General features: G+C 43.6%; 1 protein-coding gene across 7 annotated transcripts in view; it reads right to left on the reverse strand.

The window, feature by feature from the left end:
- Positions 1-488: 488 nt before the first annotated feature.
- CDK15 (cyclin dependent kinase 15) overlaps positions 489-19,473 on the reverse strand; it is a 44,026-nt gene continuing 25,041 nt past the window's right edge. For 5 of the 7 annotated variants that reach the window (XM_042041447.1, XM_042041443.1, XM_042041442.1 and 2 more), the window contains 4 exons: positions 17,729-17,777; positions 15,011-15,150; positions 9,544-9,681; positions 489-7,207 (listed from right to left, as the gene is read on the reverse strand). In XM_042041447.1, coding sequence (XP_041897381.1) covers positions 9,572-9,681; positions 15,011-15,150; positions 17,729-17,777 — 299 coding nt within the window. In that variant the 3' untranslated portion in view covers positions 489-7,207; positions 9,544-9,571. Of the gene's footprint in view, positions 7,208-9,543; positions 9,682-15,010; positions 15,151-15,924; positions 16,555-17,728; positions 17,778-19,473 lie in introns of those variants that run through there. The other 2 variants (XR_006018262.1, XM_042041446.1) reach the window with 2 other exon arrangements.

Genomic DNA, 19,473 nt, shown 5'->3' on the forward strand with positions numbered 1-19,473 from the left:
TGAAATTTAATTGGAAAGAATCACGGTTTTTCTTTTCTCCTGTGCTACTATACCTGCTCTTGGCACCTGATTCTCCTGAATTTTAAAATGGTTCATATCAAACAGGCATGTGTGTGTACAGTGCTGCTCTTTTGGCCTCTGTGCCTGCTTTGCAGCCACAAGGAAATACAGGTACCCAAGGAAAAAGTCACTCAGGGACAGCTCTGCCTCATCTCCCCACTCAGTCCTCACAGAGAACTTTCCCCTTTTCTATGCTCTCTTCCTTCTTCATGTCTATACACAATTGTCATGCAAAAAATATCAGGGCAGGAACGGAGCCAGATATTTTAGGTCTAGTACAACATCTAATGTTTTCCATGGTTTCTACTATGCTGAAAGGCAGAACTTTGCCATGATGCTATATGGACCCTGGAGATGATGTTTGGCTGTGAATGCAGCTACATCTCCCATAGCTCCAGGCGTGTTCCAAGCAAGTGGGTGGGCTGGGATCTATAAATAGTGTGTACTAATCCATCCTTCAGTTTATAGTGAGGCATGGTAGAAAACACACAGCTTCAATCTATTCACACAATTTAGTAATATTAGATCCTCAGGAGGTATTTCTGCTTACTTCACAAACATCTGTTTATTGGAAATACCATTTTGATAAGCAATTTTCTCAGCCTCAGTATTGCAGCAGTACAGACGTTACAGGTGAGGATGATGATATGGTCCTTTTTTGGTCCTAGTGCAGAGTGGTTCTCCCTAGTACAGAGGTGTGGGACCACAGTTCTTTTCTCACAGCTGCACCATACATAGACATCTGCAACACATGAAGCACTTGGACATCAGCAATCATAATCAAGCCCCCAAAGTCAAACTTCAAGGAAAGGTACTCCCCAAGGACCCACAGTTCTCTGGGTAGGACTCATTTTGAACTCTAGTGATGTTAGATGGAGATCTTGCAGTGTATCTCAGCATTGAATATGTTTGTCCTGGAAACAGCTTCAACTGCATATTTGAATGAAATCTCTTTGCTTTGGAGAGAGCTAATGGTCAACTATCTGTAGGTATTTTTCCCATGTCATCATCTTGAATCCTGCTGACTGGTAACATACAGAGCTGTCTGATGTAATGTATGGCCAAGAATGGAGAATCCCAAGTTTCTGCCTGTTTCTGGTGGCTATCCAGGGAAAATGGTATTCACTGAGTAGGACAGTGTGGGAGAGTAACCCTCTTATAAAAAGTGAATTCTGATGTTTGTATCTGTATCCAAGCTGTTGCAGTGTATACAATTACTTGTATTTTAAGAGCCTTGCTACCTTGTCTCACTACCCTGGAAAAGACTGGAATATTAAAAAGAGAACCGTCAATCCCACTATCAGCAAATAATCCTCTAGGAGATAAATACGGTAAAAGAGTCATACTTGTCTTAGCCAATATTGATATAATCTCAATTTCATATGTCATTGTATTTGAAGAACTGTTCTGGAACTATTCAGAGAACATACATGTGATGGGGTAAATGAGTAGCATATGATTTACCTTTAAAAGGTCAGGCTGTGCAGCAGTACGTATCTCTAAAAGTATTTATTTCATCGTATGACCAGCTGGTTGAATGTCTTACTATGATACAGCAGCATCGTGGTACTGTACATTTTGAAGGCAATGCTAAATTCAGATCCTGGCTCCAGCTGAAAGGCTCAGGATGCCGTGACTTGCTGTTTGGGGCTGAAGAGGAAAGCAAAGTTCAGGGTTGGATCCAGACCCAGAGCCCCAGAGTCCCTATTTTCCTGCTGCCAGGAGCACTGGTTTTGCCCTACTTGTTTGACTAGGAATGAATGTGACTGGCTTGGTTTTCTTCCAGACCGGTTTCACTTTGCCTCATTATAAACTTCACCATGTACTGTCCTTTCCCCTGCCTTATCTCCCCATCTCCTTCAAGGGCAACGCTGGAATGTAAGAGGGGTGCTTTTGCTGGGAGCTGTTCTGAGCTAAGAGGACAGGCAAAAGTGACCCTTTATCCTGCTTGGTGTTTCAAACAGCTTCCGCCTGCGGGGAGGGGGTGTATTGAGAATGTGTGAGAGAAAACACTGAAAAGGGAAAAAAGGCACAAAAAGGGAGGAGAAAAAAAGTACAGCAAGGAAGCTAGAGACAAACTTCAAGTTGTGGATTATTTCTCACCCAGGCTCTAATTAGGAAGCCTCTTTTGGGACTGTGAAGCTGTCAGGCTGCCAAATGTCAGCGTGTTTATCGGAGATCAGGCGAGTCTCCTGTCTGCAGCAGTGAGTTCGGTGCCATGATCCTCCTGGGTCCTTCCAGCATGTGTGACTCACTCGGCACTGGCACCTCCGGGGGCTTCAAGGCACAGCGGAGGGCTTCTTCTTCTCCCTTAAAAACCCAAAAATAAGCCCATTCCTGGGATTTGGCCTCTTCATGCTGTTTCTGCATGGAGAGGGTTAACCATACAGCACAGAGCAGCTTCAGCGTATGTGACTCAGATTCCCAGGGAAATCCCCAGCTTATCTGATGGAGCCTGTTAGTCTGCTAATTGAATAAGCTCCTATTAAAAGTGCAATGTTTTTTAATGACTGCTAACAACGGGCCAGATTCTGATCTGATCTTTTCGCTTGGGATGGTTTTTGCTGCTGGTCGGGCCCAGCCCCTGATTGCAGCCAGGCAGCCGCCCCCAGCCCCACCGGCCTCAGCAGAGCTGCAGCCGGGCCGGGCACTGAAGCCAACTCACCGGCTCCAGGGCTTTTGGGGTGCGGGTGAGCTACCGGCCTCGAAGTTTCACATTTAAGGAGGCAGGACTTCATGAAATGTAACAGGCAGGAATCTTTTATTGGGGATCTTTAGGAAGAGGCAGAATGCTGCAGTGCAGCCAGCAGAGGAAAGCATTTGTTGGGAGGCTACCAAGGATTTCATGTAACATAACTGCTGAGCATATTTTTGATGTGATTCGAGCCGTGCTCTGAGTAATTAACTTTCCCAGTGTTGAAACCAGGTTGATTTGTTGATTCTGCGTATAAGGTGTTGTCTGTGTCTGCCTAGGAAAAATGTTGTGTATGGCTCTGCATATGCACATTCAAACCCTAATTTTAATTAGAATTATGTGTATAATATCTGTATCTCCTTTTTCTCGACAGGAATTGACTTTGAGAAGGTATATGCCTAACAGGAAATTTTTTTTAAAATGTAGTTAGCATTTAAACTTAACTTCGTTGGGTTCCAGGGTACTTCCAAAGGAGACTGTAACACCTCTGATTTCAGCTAGGCTCAGGGTGGGGTTGAGCTCTCTGGCATGACCCTGTGACCACATTTGCCTTCCTTTTCTTACCTGAAACTCCCAGTGGGTTACCCAAGCCTGTGTAACATCAGAACCATGTAAAGTTTCTAACAAGAAGGCGCTTTTTTGTTTCTTCTTGCAAGCCAGGAATGAGATCTGACCACCTTCAACCCCACGCATCTCCACACCTACTCAGTTCCTTTGTGTCCTTTTTGCTTTTCTCCCAGGAAAGTTTCTATTAAAATGCAGGAGCTTCTTTTAGGAGATCCCACACATCTACGCTGACACTGAGCTGCTGCTTTAAAAGTTTCATGGCAACCCGTAAGTTGTGGGTTTTTTCCACACAATAACAACAACGAAGTGTCAAAAATCTCAAGCTCCTGTTATCAGAGGCAGAGTCTAACCCCCATTTCTCAGCCTGTTTTCTATTCCCCACTCCCGAGTTGTCAGATGCTGTGACATGGCTCCATCACACCACGACTAGCAGTCCCAACAAACAGAAAATGATTTCCAACTGGCAAACACGCTGTTTACTTTCCAGAAAAATTGCACTTTCCCATCTGACAGCTGATCAAGGGATCTCCTGCTGCTGTCAGCATGAAGAAGTGTTTAAACACAGGGATGGAAGTTTAAACATTTTCTCATTATCACAGAATAAAAAAAATTAAAAAATAATAAAAAAAGGCATTGAGTCTCTCCGACCACCTGCTGTGCCAGTAATGAAGCGATGTCACATGACCAGCCGGCAAAGACTTTTATCTCTGCCCCAATATCATTACTGAAGTGACACCTGTCACATGACCTGCATCAGAGCTTTCATCTGGGCTCCCCAAATGCAGTTCTGGCTTGTGAGGGGGATTTTCCTGGCACTTTCCTCCCCCACACACACTTTAAAGAGCATTGCCCACTTGCACCATTACAGACAGGGGTTTGCAAGTTTTAAAGCCCTTGGATCTTTCCTTGGGCATATATAATTCGGCCAACAAACTTGCTCCAGGCCGAAACAAAACAGAATCCTGGCCTGGGAAAGAAGTTATTTCATTTACTTTAAGATGTTTTTAAAGCAAATATTTAAGTCTGATGTTAAATTCTCTTTACATAAAGGAGGATGTTAAAGGATTTCTCAAAAACCTCAGATTTGTTTTTGGTTTTTTACTAGGTGGTGAGAAGAAACAGTTTGATGACCCTTAAGCACAATGATCTCTATTTACATGCACTTTATAAACTCTCACTTGCTTTACCAAAGCATCCTACTCCTGCCAAAAGAAAGTATTTTCTGGGGAAAAAAAAGGAAAGGTCGGTCCTACACCTCTCTGCCAATGTCTGGGATTTTTTGTGAGGTGTTCAACAGCAAACACATGGATTTGAGATGGGCCCACATAAATGACAGCAGTATTGAGCACTTACTTGCCAGAACCCATTCAATTATTATCTCAAAACATTAGACATTCAAATGTGACAGGGGATGATCACCCCACAGGAACTAGATGTGAGCAGGTTGGAGATAAGAGAATATGAGCTTTATGGATTTTTCCACCTCCTCCTTTCCTACTCCACACTAATCCATGAATGAAGTCAGGTACTTTTCTCCTTGCATAATCTGATTCAGCTCACAAAACAAAGAAAAACTAACTCAGCAAAAAGAGTTCATCGTTTTCCATCTGTTTAGTGAACTAAATCAGTTCTTCAAGGGCTTACAAAGGTGCCAGGAGAAAAAGAGAAAGACTGTAAAGCTTGAAGCAGGGAGGGGAATGGGGGAAGCAGAACTGCCTTTTTGGGTGGCACTAACTTGGTACATGAATTCAGATGCGTTTCTTGTTACCTACTCTTTCTGACTCATTACAACACTACAACCATTTTCCCTGAGAGCTGTTGCCCCTGAGATTGTGCAGGCCAGGGTATGGAAAATCTACTGAGATCAGTACTCCTGATGTAAATAGTGTTCCCATTAGTTGAGGAGAGGAGTGGTTCGGAATCTGTTTCTCTCTGATCTGGCATGTTTTAGGCATTGGGCCTACACTGTTGAGCTCATGAACAGAAGACTGCTGGGTTGCAGCATATCCAGGGTCTTCCTGGCTTTCTGCCCCTCTAGATACAGAATTAAAAGGTATCATTTGACTCTTTGGCAATTTAGCATATGGCTAAATTTAGCAATGGCATGGCCATTATGGGGTAGCAACTATGTAAAACAGCAAAGCCATTCTGTCCCACTGCTCCAGGGCAGAAGAAATTTACAATTGATGCTCTGGATAGACCATGAGGAAAAGTGACTCAGTTCTCATCATTAGATCCCTCACTGACCATGCATAACAAATCCTTTCATTTAACATATCTTGAGCATTTAGTTGCTCTCAATTACGAGCAGACATTCAGCCACAACCATCCCACTGCAGGCAAGGGAGATCCTGCTTCTTCACTTCTTAGTCCAGACATCTCCGAGAATGCAAAAGGAATGCAGAACACCCCTATCCCAACTTGGGCATCATTTACAGCTGCTCTGTTCAGTATTGCAAAGGGAGGTCAGGTCACTGAGAGTGGCTGATGTTTGGGAGTTCTGGGTCCATGCAATCCAGAGGTAGAAAGACTTGGGACATAGCTTGTCTTTTCATCAAGGCAGAGAATTTTAAGGAACATAACATAAGGATTATCTTGTCCTCTTAACTGAGCAGTGCCTGCAGATAGTCATGTCCCCTTCAATGCAGCTAATCCATACATTCCTGAAATTATGTCTGTAGCAAGGGCAAAGGGGACCATAAACAGTTGTTCTGCTTCCTGCCCAGATCTGCTCACTGGGCAGGAAGCAGAACGTGTTTGGTAAACGATGGACTGGAATGGGGCTGGAGATGCAGCTCTCTTACACTAAAAGCCCACCTTTCAGCTGTTTCTATGGCTGCCACCCATAGCTCCTTGACTGGTTTTGTTCCAGTGCCTCAATGGTCTGCATAATTCTTGCTCAGAGAAGTTCTCCCAGTCATGCCAGTGACGCTACTCAGATGAATAAAAATATTCAAGAAGGTTTGTATGTCTGCACTTCAATGATTTCTCTTTGTCTTCCTTTTTTCCCAGATGTGCTGTGAGGTTACACCAAGGCTACTGGTTTCTATGTCCCAGAGCTAAGAAAAAGTATCTGAGATAACTGAAACCAAGCAGATTAGTACTTGAACATAGTAAATTACTTGCTTTCCCAATTCTTCCAGGAAGAATTCTATGAGAAATTTCACAGTAACTGCAGTTGGGAAAGAGGTCTCTGATTTCCCCATGTATCCCCATCAGCACTCACCTCAGATTAGCTTGTCTTCTCATAGTCTGTCAGCAGCCTTGAGATCAAGGAGATTAAAACACTGTGGAAACTCATTAATGAGCCAGGACTCTCTGCAACAGCTGGACCAAAAATGGACTGCATTTGGCTGCATCTTAATTCTCTGCCATCTCCCCTCTGCTCATCAACACCTGCACACATTTGGGATGCTGTATAAGACCCCTGAATTCAGCTCTAAGCAACCAGTCTGCAATGCACATGTCTAATGCTCTGCTGGTGTGGAACCAGTATGCTGGTAATCCTGTTAGTAATGGCAGAAGCTCCCTCTAGGAAATTATAACAAATAGTCTTAAACAATTCCTTTTGTTGACAACTCTATCCAAGAAACCATCTTCCCTGGAGACTTCACTCAACTTTTGACTAATCCCCTCCTTCCCTCAGGAGCTCTTTTGTTGAAGGAGATTGTAGGCATACCCCAGGAATGACAGGTCTCTGTAAGCCTTGGATAAGCCTCTACATTCTTTCAATTGTCAGTCCCCATCTGTCCTGTTTGTACATCGATCTTCTGGTCCAGGGAGCTCTCTATTAAGTGACACATGGCTGAATATATTCTGCAAGTCCAGTGTCCAGACTGTGCTGTTACGTCTTCGTTGCCAAATCAATCCTTCTGACATTGCTTTCTGAAAAACAAAAGGCAGGACATCTGCACAATTTCATTCTCTTCTACTGAAAGGTGATTTTTTAAAAACACACACCCCACCCCTCAAACTGTGTCTTTGTTTTACAATCTCAAAGATGTTTTCCTCAGTTTGTAAATATAAGGAGTTATTTCAAAGGTCCTTCGTGTACAATCTGCCCCTATTGCAGAGGAATTCTATTAGGGTAAAAATCCATGGCCTAAGTCCTAAATCAAAAAGAAAAATAAATCCCAATTACAAATATTCTGCAGGGCTAGTGCCTTCAGTCACTCTGCTTGTTAAAAGTTGGTTTAAAACAGGCTCTTCTCTTCCTGTAGATTCAACTACACGTAGCTGGTACAGTATCACATACATGTAGGAGGCACACCATTAGTTATCTGAGTATTTATTTTGAGAGACAGAATGAGAACAGTAGCAGACTCCAATGATCCATATGTTCCTCCTCAGCAGGTAGAGGGAAAGTGGTGGGTGGAATTGGGTAGAAAATGGGTGGAGTGTTGGCATGGAGTATATATCACCCTGGGATAGACGACTGACAGTATCTCATCTTTTCCTGACACCAGAAGGAGAACAAGGAGGAGTCTGTGATGATGTTTTGTCCCTTGCTGTGTTGCTCAGGGCCCATGGATTCAAGATGGAGCCTGGTATGTTTAGTTTTTTGGTTTTGTCTATTTTTGTAACTTAACTCAGGTTGGCAAATGAAGGAAGGCTGGCCAGTTTCATTATGTTCCCAGGAAATTCCATTCTCTCATGTGCCAGCATGAGGCTGTTGTGCTTTAGATGCCTATCTACCTCTCATTACATTTGAAAAAGCATACAGAACCCCCTGCTTTCCATTGGTAGCCTATTAAAATGACAAAAAAATTACTGTTTCATTTATAACCTGGCTTGCATGTCTGAATCCAGATGCCTTTTTTAAAAAGAGAATTAATAATATGAGCACCATCACATATAAAATGTTTTCCTGTAATGAACTGCAGAAGAAAACTTGAGTTGACATTTAAGCTTGTTTAGTATGCTTTGTAAGCAGCTAAAAAAAAAGGGACACAATCATTTTGAGGCCAGGTTAATATAAAAAAAATGCTTAAGAGTGTCTCCTACTAGTTCCAAGTTTCACTATTTTAAATGATATATTTGTGAAATGCTCTCTGAATCAGTTAAAATGGGCCAAATCCAAGTTCATTGAACACTGATGCATGAGTGCCCTCCTCAAGTGAGTTGTCCCAGAAGCCTTAATGGAACTGACAGCCAGCTTTTCTGGCAGGATTAGTTCCTCTCTGATCACAGAGAGAGAACAGCCGTCCTGTCTGCACTCAGCTGAGCAGGTGAGTAGGGAAGGCATTCAGGCTGCTTCCAAAACCCAATCTGGTCACAGCTCTGGCAATGTCAGGTCTTTCTTAAACGGATTCAAGGCTGGCCTCTCTCTGCCTGCTGTTGTCTACATGATGAGGGCAGAAGGGGTAGAGAGAGGCTGTGAGACCAGGCACTGAGTGCTGGGACCTGATCCTATGGCAGGTACATGCCATCTACGTGCATTTGAAAGGACAGATGGGTAGCTGAGGTGTGTCCTGCTATCCTAAGGTTGACTCTTAGCTTGGCAGACGATAAGACAGTCAAAGTAATTTGGCCTCAAGACCAGTTTCCAGGTCTGCCCTGCAAGCACAGATGCAGTGGTGACACAGACAGGACACATGCTGCTAACAAATGCACAAAGTAAACAAAGAGGCAGGATATAATAAAAGGATATTTTCTGGTAATTTCTTTCAATAACAGTGATTTTAAGTGAGCTTTTGGTCTTCTGTAACAAAAAGAAGATGAAAAATATTGATGCTGAAGCATCATTTTGAGGTGTGGCACTAAAATAGTGATTAATTAAAATCAAGGATATTACAAGCTAAGGAGATTTTGCTTAGCTCTGCCCAGGTTCCAATGTGTGTGAAATCAAAACAAGTAAGCTATGAAATGTGAACTCAGTAGGCAAGGACAAAGGAGAACAAGGCAATTTGGCCATTTTAAGCAATGGGGAAATGAAGCAATAATTTGACTGGGGAAGCGTCAGAGGAAAGGGCACTGGTCTGAGACTTGGCAATAGGACAAAACAAATCCAAACCTCCTGTGATACCACTGAACATTGTCCATTGGGGGCCATTGGCTTGCTGATGTCTTCTCTCTGAATGTGAGATTTCCCACTTTGCTCTCACCCTGGAATGTGGTCATCCAGCCCTGAGTATCAGATCTCTTTTCCTACCTTCAATACACGAAGGAATTCATGCTAAGGGTGACGGCAGCAGCTTTGACAATGGCAACTACATGCTTACCAAAGAATTATTCAACCATCCATGATTTCTACCAAAACTTGCTTGAACCTCCTGAGACATGGCTTTTCCAGTAAGAAGCAAACAGGTCACAGATTTCAGGTTGCAGTCTCACTCCTGGAACCGTGAGCACTGATTGTCCTGCGGAAAAATCAGGTTAAAGATAAAGCTGCAAAACGGTCCTTTTCCTTCATTGAGCTACTTTCTTAATGCTCTCCTGTGACATTAGCCACAGTATAAACTAATTCAGGATCCTATTTCTCACAGCTGCATTCCTTCTGATTGTTCTTGGAAAATTATTTCTTTAATCTAGACACCCTTCTCTAGAAATCTCATCTGCAGTTTCTTTTCTCTTTTCTTTTTCTTTTTCTTGGAGCAACCAGCAAAATAGTATTTGGTAGAACAGTGGTAGGAATGCAGCCCGCTAATCAAAAGGATTCAAATGGATCTGTGCACTGCCAAGCTCTCTCCTTCCCACCCAGCAGAGGGGAAAAAAAGAAAAAGAAAAAAGAGATAGAGCGAAGGCACAGAGCTTCTCTCCTTCAGCAATCTCACAAATGCAAAACCTTCCACTCCAGTGACTCCTCATTAACTTACCAAATCTGACAGTCTAATTATCGTAGCCGCTTCACGCTTAGAATAAATAAATACTAAAGTGGGTGTTTAAAGAAATTGAGCAGTGAAATTCAGTCATCTAGACAGTCAATAGAGAGTTTATTTTAAATTTTTATATTCTTATGTATTTATATCATTTTAGGAAAGATAATGAGATAGTTGTCTTTCAGGCTAATTGAGTTCCTATGCCCATAGTTGCTTGCTGTCACAATCTCAAACTTAGCTTTAACTTTTGTGCCTTAGAAACCTGATCACTACATCCCCATTTACTCTTTTCTGCTGATAACTGGGTGAAGTCAGAAGTGCACCTGAGGATGGGAAATGACTACGTGAGACTTCCAGCCTGGATGTCTTTCACAGCCAACAAGACAACTAAATCTTTTCAGATTTGCATTTTGGAGTGTTAAAGGGAAAATGGAAGTTAAAGAAACCTCAGAAATAACTTGCAATTAGAAAAAAATACAGAAAAACATCTGCTAACCTCTGATGCAATAGTGTCTGCCTCCGTGAACGGTATTAGCAGCACTTGCCCCAAGAGTGGTTTGTCTCCCTGAACAATAAGACCTTTATAGAGATTCTCTGGCCTGAGATCAATGGGAGTCAGAGCATTTGATCCATGTCTGTAGGACTTTGTTTCCACAAGTCACATGGGCCAAACTTTGCGCCAGTAGCTTTTGCAAGAGCAGGAGCTGGGGAGTGAGCAAAGGAAATTTTCCTTTTTTTCCCATCTTTCCCTTTGCCCCATGCTCCTAAAGAGTGCCCAGCACAATACCTGCCCCAGGACAGCATGCAGGGAAGAGCTTAAACAGGGCAACATGTCCAGAGTCCTGTGCACTTGGCAAGCATCTGCTGTGATGTTGCAACAGCTCTTTCCTAGGGTGGTGGCTTAATGACAGAAAACAAAACTTTAATGCCCTGTCAGTATGAAGGCAAGCAGATCTTCCACCAGCGTGGGGATCACACCAGGTGAAGTGAGGGGTGGTTTTCCTGAGTTAAGTGAAGATTTGTTTTATCACCTCACAGATAAGAATGCTTCTGGCTTAGGAGGGGCAGCTGAATTTCCTGCTCAATGCTAGTTTTGATTTATTCCTGTTTTAAGACACATTATAAGCCAGATTCATATACCTGGTAGGAACTTTGTAGGTGTCTGTATCCGACTTGCAGTGAAGGATATCCATTTGCTGTGTACAGAGGTCTCAAAGCAGAGTGGTAAAAAACCAAGTGACTGTATGAACCTTCTAGCTATTTAGGAGATCCTAAGGAAACCATCCAACCCAAACAAGGGGTCAAGAAAGCCAGCTCTTCTTGTATGTCCCCTGTGATAACATTTACCATTTGCTGGTTAATCCCCACAGTAATGGGATTTTTGGTAGGCAGTGGCTTGCAGCCTTAACGTCCTCATTGCTCACACTTGCTTACTTGTAAGCTTTGTCTTAGTTTAGATGCAACAGACATTAAAATGACTGTCAACATCAAGCCTCCCTCCTCCTCCTTGTCTCTGAAAGGCTGAATAGTGGGCTATTTCAGGAGAAATGGTACAGTGTCTTCATCACCTGCTGCACTGATTTTGTGTTGCTGGGGGAGGTAACAATTACAGACCAGTTGTACCCAAAAAGAGCAAGTACCTCCTAGTCAAAGCCAGGATCACATCCATGCAACACACAATCCTCCTCATGGAGCACATACCGGAATTTACTAACTGCTGTGCTGAGGATATGGCCGGGGTTGAACATCTCTTACGCTGGGAGAAAGGTCTCTACTGAGACTGGATATTGGTCTGGTGGGGAAAGGATCTGAGCTGCCAGCTCAGGCTGCCCTGGGCCCTGTGCCCGGATGGTTTGGCCAGAGCCCTTCTTGCAGTGTCTTTTCTTGGGAGTGCACTGTTGATAACCCCAAATCCCACTGCTTACCTTCCCTGCTTGCAAGCCTGCTCTAAAGCATCAGAGGGCAAAAGAGAGGGAAAATAAACCAAATCTGTAACAAGAATAATAAGCTGCAACTGTTACTGTGTCTGACCTGTCTGACAACAGAGTGAGATACCTCCTCAGAAGGCCCTTTGCACTTCAGGACTGACACTGAGTTGAGAGCACAGCTCATGCTTTCTTGATTCAAGGATCTCATCTTTCTTCCAGGAGGGATTAATTGGACAGAAAACATTCTGCTTTAGCAGGTGGCAAAGGGTTAGACTGAAGTTTTATCAGAGCTGCTGCAGTGCAGGGCTGCACTGCACAAAGATAATTGTCTCAGGATTGGCTTTGGCCAGAAAAAGGACAGCAAATGCTCCGGTTTTACAAAAGGTCATCACTACCACCCCTTAGGCTACTAGCCACACTGAAGGGAAGCTGAAGAAACCCCTGCACCTCTCTCTGGTTTTATATCCAGAGGTGCTGGTGGCACATGTAGAATTAAGGCCACCAAGATGATGAGCAAGATTTGAACCCGAGCCTCAGCCTCAGAGCCACAGGAGTGAGCAGCTGTGGGACAGGCCCATCTGTGGGCCAGCCCACTCAGAGGACAGAGGATCTTCTTCCTCCCTTAGAGCACAGGCTACTCTTTTTTTCTAGCACTTTGCACTCAGATGAGCATAGCAACAGCAACTTGTTCTACTCTGTAGGAGCTGACCTCCAGGAAGTATAGAGCCCTGTGCTCCCTTTCCCCCTTCCCACGGGCAGCAGCCAGCCTCTAACCATTAACATTCCCCCTAGTAATCAGAAACATGCTGTTTGGAGGGGTACTTGACTTCAAAACAGTGATTTCTCCAATTATTTTCTCCCAGGAACTGACCTTTGAAAAACATCCTTTAGCTTCCAGCTTGTCATAACAACTTACAAAAAGGACAGTTATGGATACAATTATTTAATAAAAACAGAGAATAATTTCTTAAGAAAACCTTTTATTTTTTCTAATGTCTCTCTCTTACTCTCTCACACACCTTGGGATCAACCCCATCTTCTTTCACCTTTCATCTCCAGATCATTCCTTGCCCTACTGCTTTAACTTTCCCCTTCAGAGGATGGCAGCTAATAGCCAGCATCCTCCAGAACAAAGTCGAACAGAATATATTTAAAATCTCCACTGTTATCATAGCAACAAGAGTTTTAAAATGATACAGTTAAATTCCAAAATAGTATTATGCCAAAGTGACACAAGAGAGAAAATGTCTTAAACAATTATGGCAATAGGAATGGCTACATGGGGAATTATTCAGAATTGCCTAAATTTTACAGGCTTAATGAGTCACTCATGAATATGGTCTTGCATGATCGTACTGTACTTGTTTCAGCCCTGTACACTTTGATTCTGTTCTCAACACATTGGTTGCTATGATAACGCCATGCAGTTTCCTATCCACGAGGTACTTCTTGCTGCAATATGGGGGATAATAAATATGGGATGGTGCCTAAACCCAGGTGAAATGAATCTGTCCCCTTGCTGGCAGCATATCGGAGAGATTGACACATTATGCCAATCCGTTTTCTCATTCCTCCTATTTCTCCTCACTCTCTTCCTTTCTCTCACACTGTCTGTCTCTGTACCTGTTTTTTTCCTCTCTCTCTCTGTCTCTCTCTCTCAGCACTGACACTTTCATCTTCTCCCTTGGGGATTGGAGATGTCACTGCGGGAAGTGCTTGTCCGCCTCTCTGGCAGCAGCAGAGCCCTGTGGCTTTGACAAACCTCATTTAATTGGGAGGAAGCCAGGAGGGTTTGAAAGAACTGAAACATCCACGAAACTCCTTTTATCAGGCATAATTTAAACTCTGCATGGAAAAAACCCTATATGTATAAAGAAAAGTCAACTTCCCTCCTGCTGTGCGTGCTCCCCTCCTCCCCCCCCAGCACAGGCAGGCTCCTGCGAGATTCCATCTTTTCATTTTTCTAAAAGTGTCAAAGTAGATTTGTGCTCTGTGGCTGGGTGAACAGAAAAGGAATGCAGATGTCTCTCACTCAAGCACATACACACACAGAGCACCTTCTGAAGGGCAGCGGTTTGGGGGACTGGGAGAGATGCTAGCTGGCTGTTCCTTCACTTGGGATGTGTTGCAGGAGCCAGAAATTTGGTTTTCCAATAGCTTGACAACACAGTCCATGAAGGCTTTTTCTTAATTGCCCCTATCTTAAAACACACCACCAAACTAACAAGTGTAGAGGGTGCCCAGGAGCCAACAGGGAATGCAAGGTCCCTTTGGCCTGCTGCCCGATAGGAGAGAGCTTTTCCTAGTGAGGAGCAGAACTGTAGCTTGAGAACCCTGTATTTATTGTCAGCTCAGGACAGCAGAGACAGACCTGTGTGTGCAGCTATGTGCTTAAGAGAAGGGAGCAAGGGAAGAGGAAAATAAAGCAGGTAAAACTGAGGGAGAACTGGTGTGACAGGGTACAAGGAACAGCTGTCTCAACATCAAAAGGGAGCAGGAGGAGCAGTCCAAGGGAATTGGGGATAGCACACCATGCTGAGCAGATGGGAATTCAGGACATCAGGAGGGACCAGCGGGTGAGTTACACTGAACACACAGTGTGAGCTGGGGGAAATCTCCAGGCCCTTGGAGTTACAGAATGGGGGAGAAATGACCTGTCAAAGCATATACACCTCTGCTTTGCAGATGGACCATGGTGGCAGCCCAACAAGGTCCCCTTCTAGTATTAACACAGTGGTCAAGTGGAAGAAAACAGAAAAGCAAGTTCTCAAATTTGCAATGGGATGTAAACTTTGCAGCATACAGGAGTAGGGAGGGAGTGCAAGCAGAAAAGAGAGACATCTGGGTGAATGGCAGAGACTTTCAAAATAGAGAGGAAACTCATAATAAATAGCACGTGCAGCAGCTCTTTCTTGGTGAGATGAAATTGAGAGTTAACTTACCAGCAGGAACCTGATAGAGCTGAGGAGGCAGAGGGCTGAAGAAGCCATGAAGAAGCGCATCTTGTGCAGAGATTCGGCCTGGAGGGAAGGCTGTGAGCATCCTGGAGGCCAAATTCTCTGCTGCTGGCACCCTGCTCATCCTAGAAAAACAGAAGAAAAAATAGCACAGGAGATGAGGACGAGTCAGAAAGCTGGAACCAGAACATGACCCAGCCCTTCTCTGCTTGAGGTGAAGATAGTGGAGGGACACAGGGAAGCTGGATAAACCCACCACAGCTATATAGCTTTTCAGGACATTTGCTGTTCCATCTGAGTTTGACTATGTTGGAGTATATGCATCCAGGATTTCAGCTCAAACTCATGTTTACAGACAAATTTTGAAAACAAATTTCTGTTTTGTAAAAAGAAGGTTGTAAGTGAAAGGGGAAATGATGCTGAGGAGACTATATTTTACATGTTGTAACTGTAATATCAGAGTTTGGTGGTACTGGTTTACAGTGACAATCCAAATGTAGAAAATAATGTGACTGGCCCACTGAGAAGACTAGAGGTCAAACCTAATAAACCTAAAGAAAATACCATTTCCTCTTCTCCTACCCCAGTACCAGTAGTGCAGCTGGTTGTAAAATGTGTTGGGGATTCCCAGAGAAGAATCTGTTTCTCAGGGTGAATGCTTAAAATAGATGTAATACACATATGCTCCATGCCCAGCAAATACCAATCCCAAGTGGCTCCTCTCTAGAGGAGCACACAGCTGGGGACAAGGAAGTGGAAGAGTGAAAACAAACCAACAAGGAAACAAATAAAAATAGTCATTTAGTTTTACAGCTTTTACTTTGTTTGTTTGTTCTGATCACATTTCAGCTTCAGAGCATGGCCTGTTGTGCTTCTTCCCTTGGCCCCCAGCGGTGCTTCCCCTCCAAGTGACATCAGGGGCTGGGATCCCCCTGCCCCTGCATTCCCCCTCCCTATACAGGACATTCGACATGCTGACATTTTTGTTTTGAGGAGATAAAATGTAAAATATAAAAGATGAGGAAAAAACCACCAAGATAGAAGGAGAGAAAGAGACACTGAGAAACAAATTTTTGGTAGATAATTGCTGGATTTTCACCTCCAGCAAAACAGTTCAAGCCCCTGCTTCCTTGGGGAGCAGGGATGGGACAGGGAACCAAAGCATCCAGTCTGAGGCTTCTTGCTAGAGCTGCATGACAGGGTCTTACTGGAGAGCTTCTGCCCCCTCAGTCCCTGCTGCTGCAGGCTCACACTCTGGGCAGCAACACAGTTCAGTGCTTCCCACCATGGCTCAGGCTTCCTGGTGGCGGCCAAGCTCTGTGGGGAGCTCCCCTTTGATTTCTTAATTGTCCATGGAGAGTCATGGCTGAGCGGTCTGTATGAAGCAGCTCTTTCCTTCTCCCGAGCTGAGCATTCCAAGGCAGTCATTTGGCCATGGCAGCACCAGGACTCTAAGGCAGAGCAGGAGCTGGCCCACATGCAGCCCAGAGCTCTGCCACAGAGGTGCTAGGCCAGCCCCTTGGTATGACCTGTAATGGGGTGTGTCAAAAGATTATGGCCTAAAAGCAGAAGTGCAATATAGCACAGTTGCAAGGAATATGCTTATTGCTTTGTTCAGGCTGAGAGGGGATTTGTTCTGTTACAGGATCTGCATTATCAGGGTCTGGGACATATTGAGCTTTCTGTGTTCTCAAGTTGTGCATGACAATGGCTGGCATTTCAGTAACCTGGAAATTCCTTTGCTGAAAACTTTAGCATGTTTGTTCAGCCATTTAGAACAGCATCTGGGAAATCCTGCTCTGAAGGGCAAGACACTTCCCTTCTAGCAGGGCTGGATCCCAAGCAATCAGCTGAACAGATAATAAGCAGCAGCAATGAAAAATGTGGTTATGTCCCCAAAGGATATTTGATTATTGACGTCTGCCTGTACACAATCTTGAGGACAAATCCTGTCTTGTCTTTTCCTACATAACTATAAAACCTGTTGTGTGCCTCAAAATCAGTTTAGGGGGATTTGATTTGAATGACTCCCTGAGCTAGGTTAGGGCACTTTGATTATAAATTTCTTTCACTGATACATACATACATTCTGTATATATATGTGTGTGTGTATATGTGCTTGAAAAAATACTCCCTCCCCTTAGCACACTAGGGAGTGATTCAGCAGTGCTGCTGTGTCTGGTCAAGCTGAGTGTGTAACCATGGACTTCATGTCATAGCTTTTGGCCACTAAGAATGTGATTTTTCCCCTCCTAACTAATCACACGATTATTTCATTGTCTCATGAAAATGCTTTCCTAGCATGTCTTCCTTAGCGCTGTTGAGCAACATTCCTACAGTCTGTTTTCAAAAATGAAAACTGGGACAGTGCGAAGTCTGTCCTCAGTCTGGGCAAGAGGGCCTGGGAAAGTACAACCTTCTCAATTGAACTGTGCCCCACAAAAAGCTGCACACGAAGTCATTGAATCACTGCTTATCTCAGAATAATCACTACTCCTCTGAGAATACTAAACCCACTGTGTGTCTACCTTTACTGCAATCTCTCAAAATCAGTTGCTTAACTGATGTTAGATCTGCTTGTTACTACAGAGACATCCTGCTCTTCCTGAGCTTGCCAAAAGAGCTCATTTCAAGTTAAATGATTGCATAAAGAAACAAATAAACCCAGAGGCGATTTTGACATTGCTGTTATAGGTAGCTTACCTGTCACAGATAACTCGGAGTCTCTGAGGTCTTCTGGAAGCAACCAGTTCTAGAAAGTGTAATATGCAATCATAAGATTAAATGAAAATCAAGCCAAAACCCATTCTTTGAGCCCCTACCAAAAAATGTGCTCAGAATTTCAAAGGGCCATATAGAATCTATCATCTTATTATTTATAAATAGACATTATTCTATAGGACTTGAGTACCTGCATTGATCTTAATAAGGCTGTTCCAGTTCTGTAACCCTTTCCTTTCATATATCTGTGAGTATAGGCCTTGGACCTCCTCCTGTTACAGCATGAGTCTTAGCTTTGACATCAATAAAAGCAGTATCAGTCCCTAAAGCCTTCACACAAAGGAAGCAAAAAGAAGTTTGCAGGCCTGAATCCCCAGCAATTGTCTTGGCTTTCCAAGGGGCTGCTGAGCTTCACATATTGCTCTGTGGGTACATGGGGCTTTTCTACATGGATGCAGCAGTATGATGGGGATGGAGGCAAGGCACTTTGATCCCACTCTCTTCTTGCCCACAGCTCTCACTAAATTTGTTGTTTGTCCAGTTAACCATGCTCATGGAGGCTTTGTACTCACTGATTATTGTGATCTCTATCAGACTGGAACTTAGCAGAGTTTGCAGTTTTGTGAAGTCTGTGTTCTCGTTGATATTTTTCAAGGATATATTTCTAAACATTGTGGTAAATATAGAGGAATACATTCCTCTAATGTTTTATTGTAAAGCATGAATTTTCTCAGGTTTAGATATGAATGAATGGCTTAAGCCTGGAAAATTTCCCCTTAGAGCTGATCAACAGAGAATATTCTTGCATCAGAAAGGCTGCAATTTCTACCCACCTACATTTTCCTGAGCGCTGTTTCTGACAGCAGAGAATGAACAGTGGCACTCTAGTCATGGAAAGGAGAGCAGGAAGGGTGGTGTCGACCTCTTTTCCAGCTCAGCCTGGACAAGCATTCCCCACAGCAGTGAGACCACCAGGAGGCAAGCACCACTGGTCTGTTGCCAGCAGACTCAGAGCTTGGTTGGGCTTTATGCTGCACCCTCCAAGAGCATCTGCCCTCCCTTCCTGCCTGGAAAAGCACCAGGCATTTTATTCAGGGACAGGAGCTGCCTGCTGCAGTCAAAGTGGGAGTCCCCTCAGCCTTTGCCTGTGCAGCCATTTCCAGAGTGCCAGACCCAGCATCTGACCAACTTGATACACAGAAAACCTGAAAAAGTGCAAATGACTGAACTTCCAGCCCTTGACCTTTCCAGCAGCAATCTTGCACCACTAAACCAGGCAAGCAGGTTGTTAAACCTGTCTATCACAGGGTAAGTAACAGTTCAGAATTGAATTGTTCTCCTGCACCCAAATACTAAGGTAATTTCTAGAGCAGTAAATGGGGATATAACTTGAGATGGGATTCATGACTATTTATGTGCCAGAGCACTGGAATATCACCAATATATAGAAATTAAATATTAGCATTTTGAATACTCCCTTCCCAAATAAGTCATCAAGATTGGCAGAACATTCCTCTTGGATCACTAGTAACATTTTCACTGGATCATTTTTCCTTCTTTTTGCCCCTTTGGCTGCACTAAAAGTATAGAAATAAATTATCCATATTGAGCAGAGATGTAAAGATTCAAGATAGAATAGAAGAAAAACAATTTTACAAATGGTTTGGAAAGGCAAAAAATTTTTCTGTATGAGGTAGAAATTTTTGCCTCTTCACAGAGCTGGCCAA

The sequence above is a fragment of the Corvus kubaryi genome, unplaced genomic scaffold (genome assembly GCF_017639235.1).
Source record: "Corvus kubaryi isolate FWS band 111438036 unplaced genomic scaffold, C.kubaryi_AGA036_p1.0 37396, whole genome shotgun sequence".
In the NCBI taxonomy this organism is placed as follows: domain Eukaryota; kingdom Metazoa; phylum Chordata; class Aves; order Passeriformes; family Corvidae; genus Corvus; species Corvus kubaryi.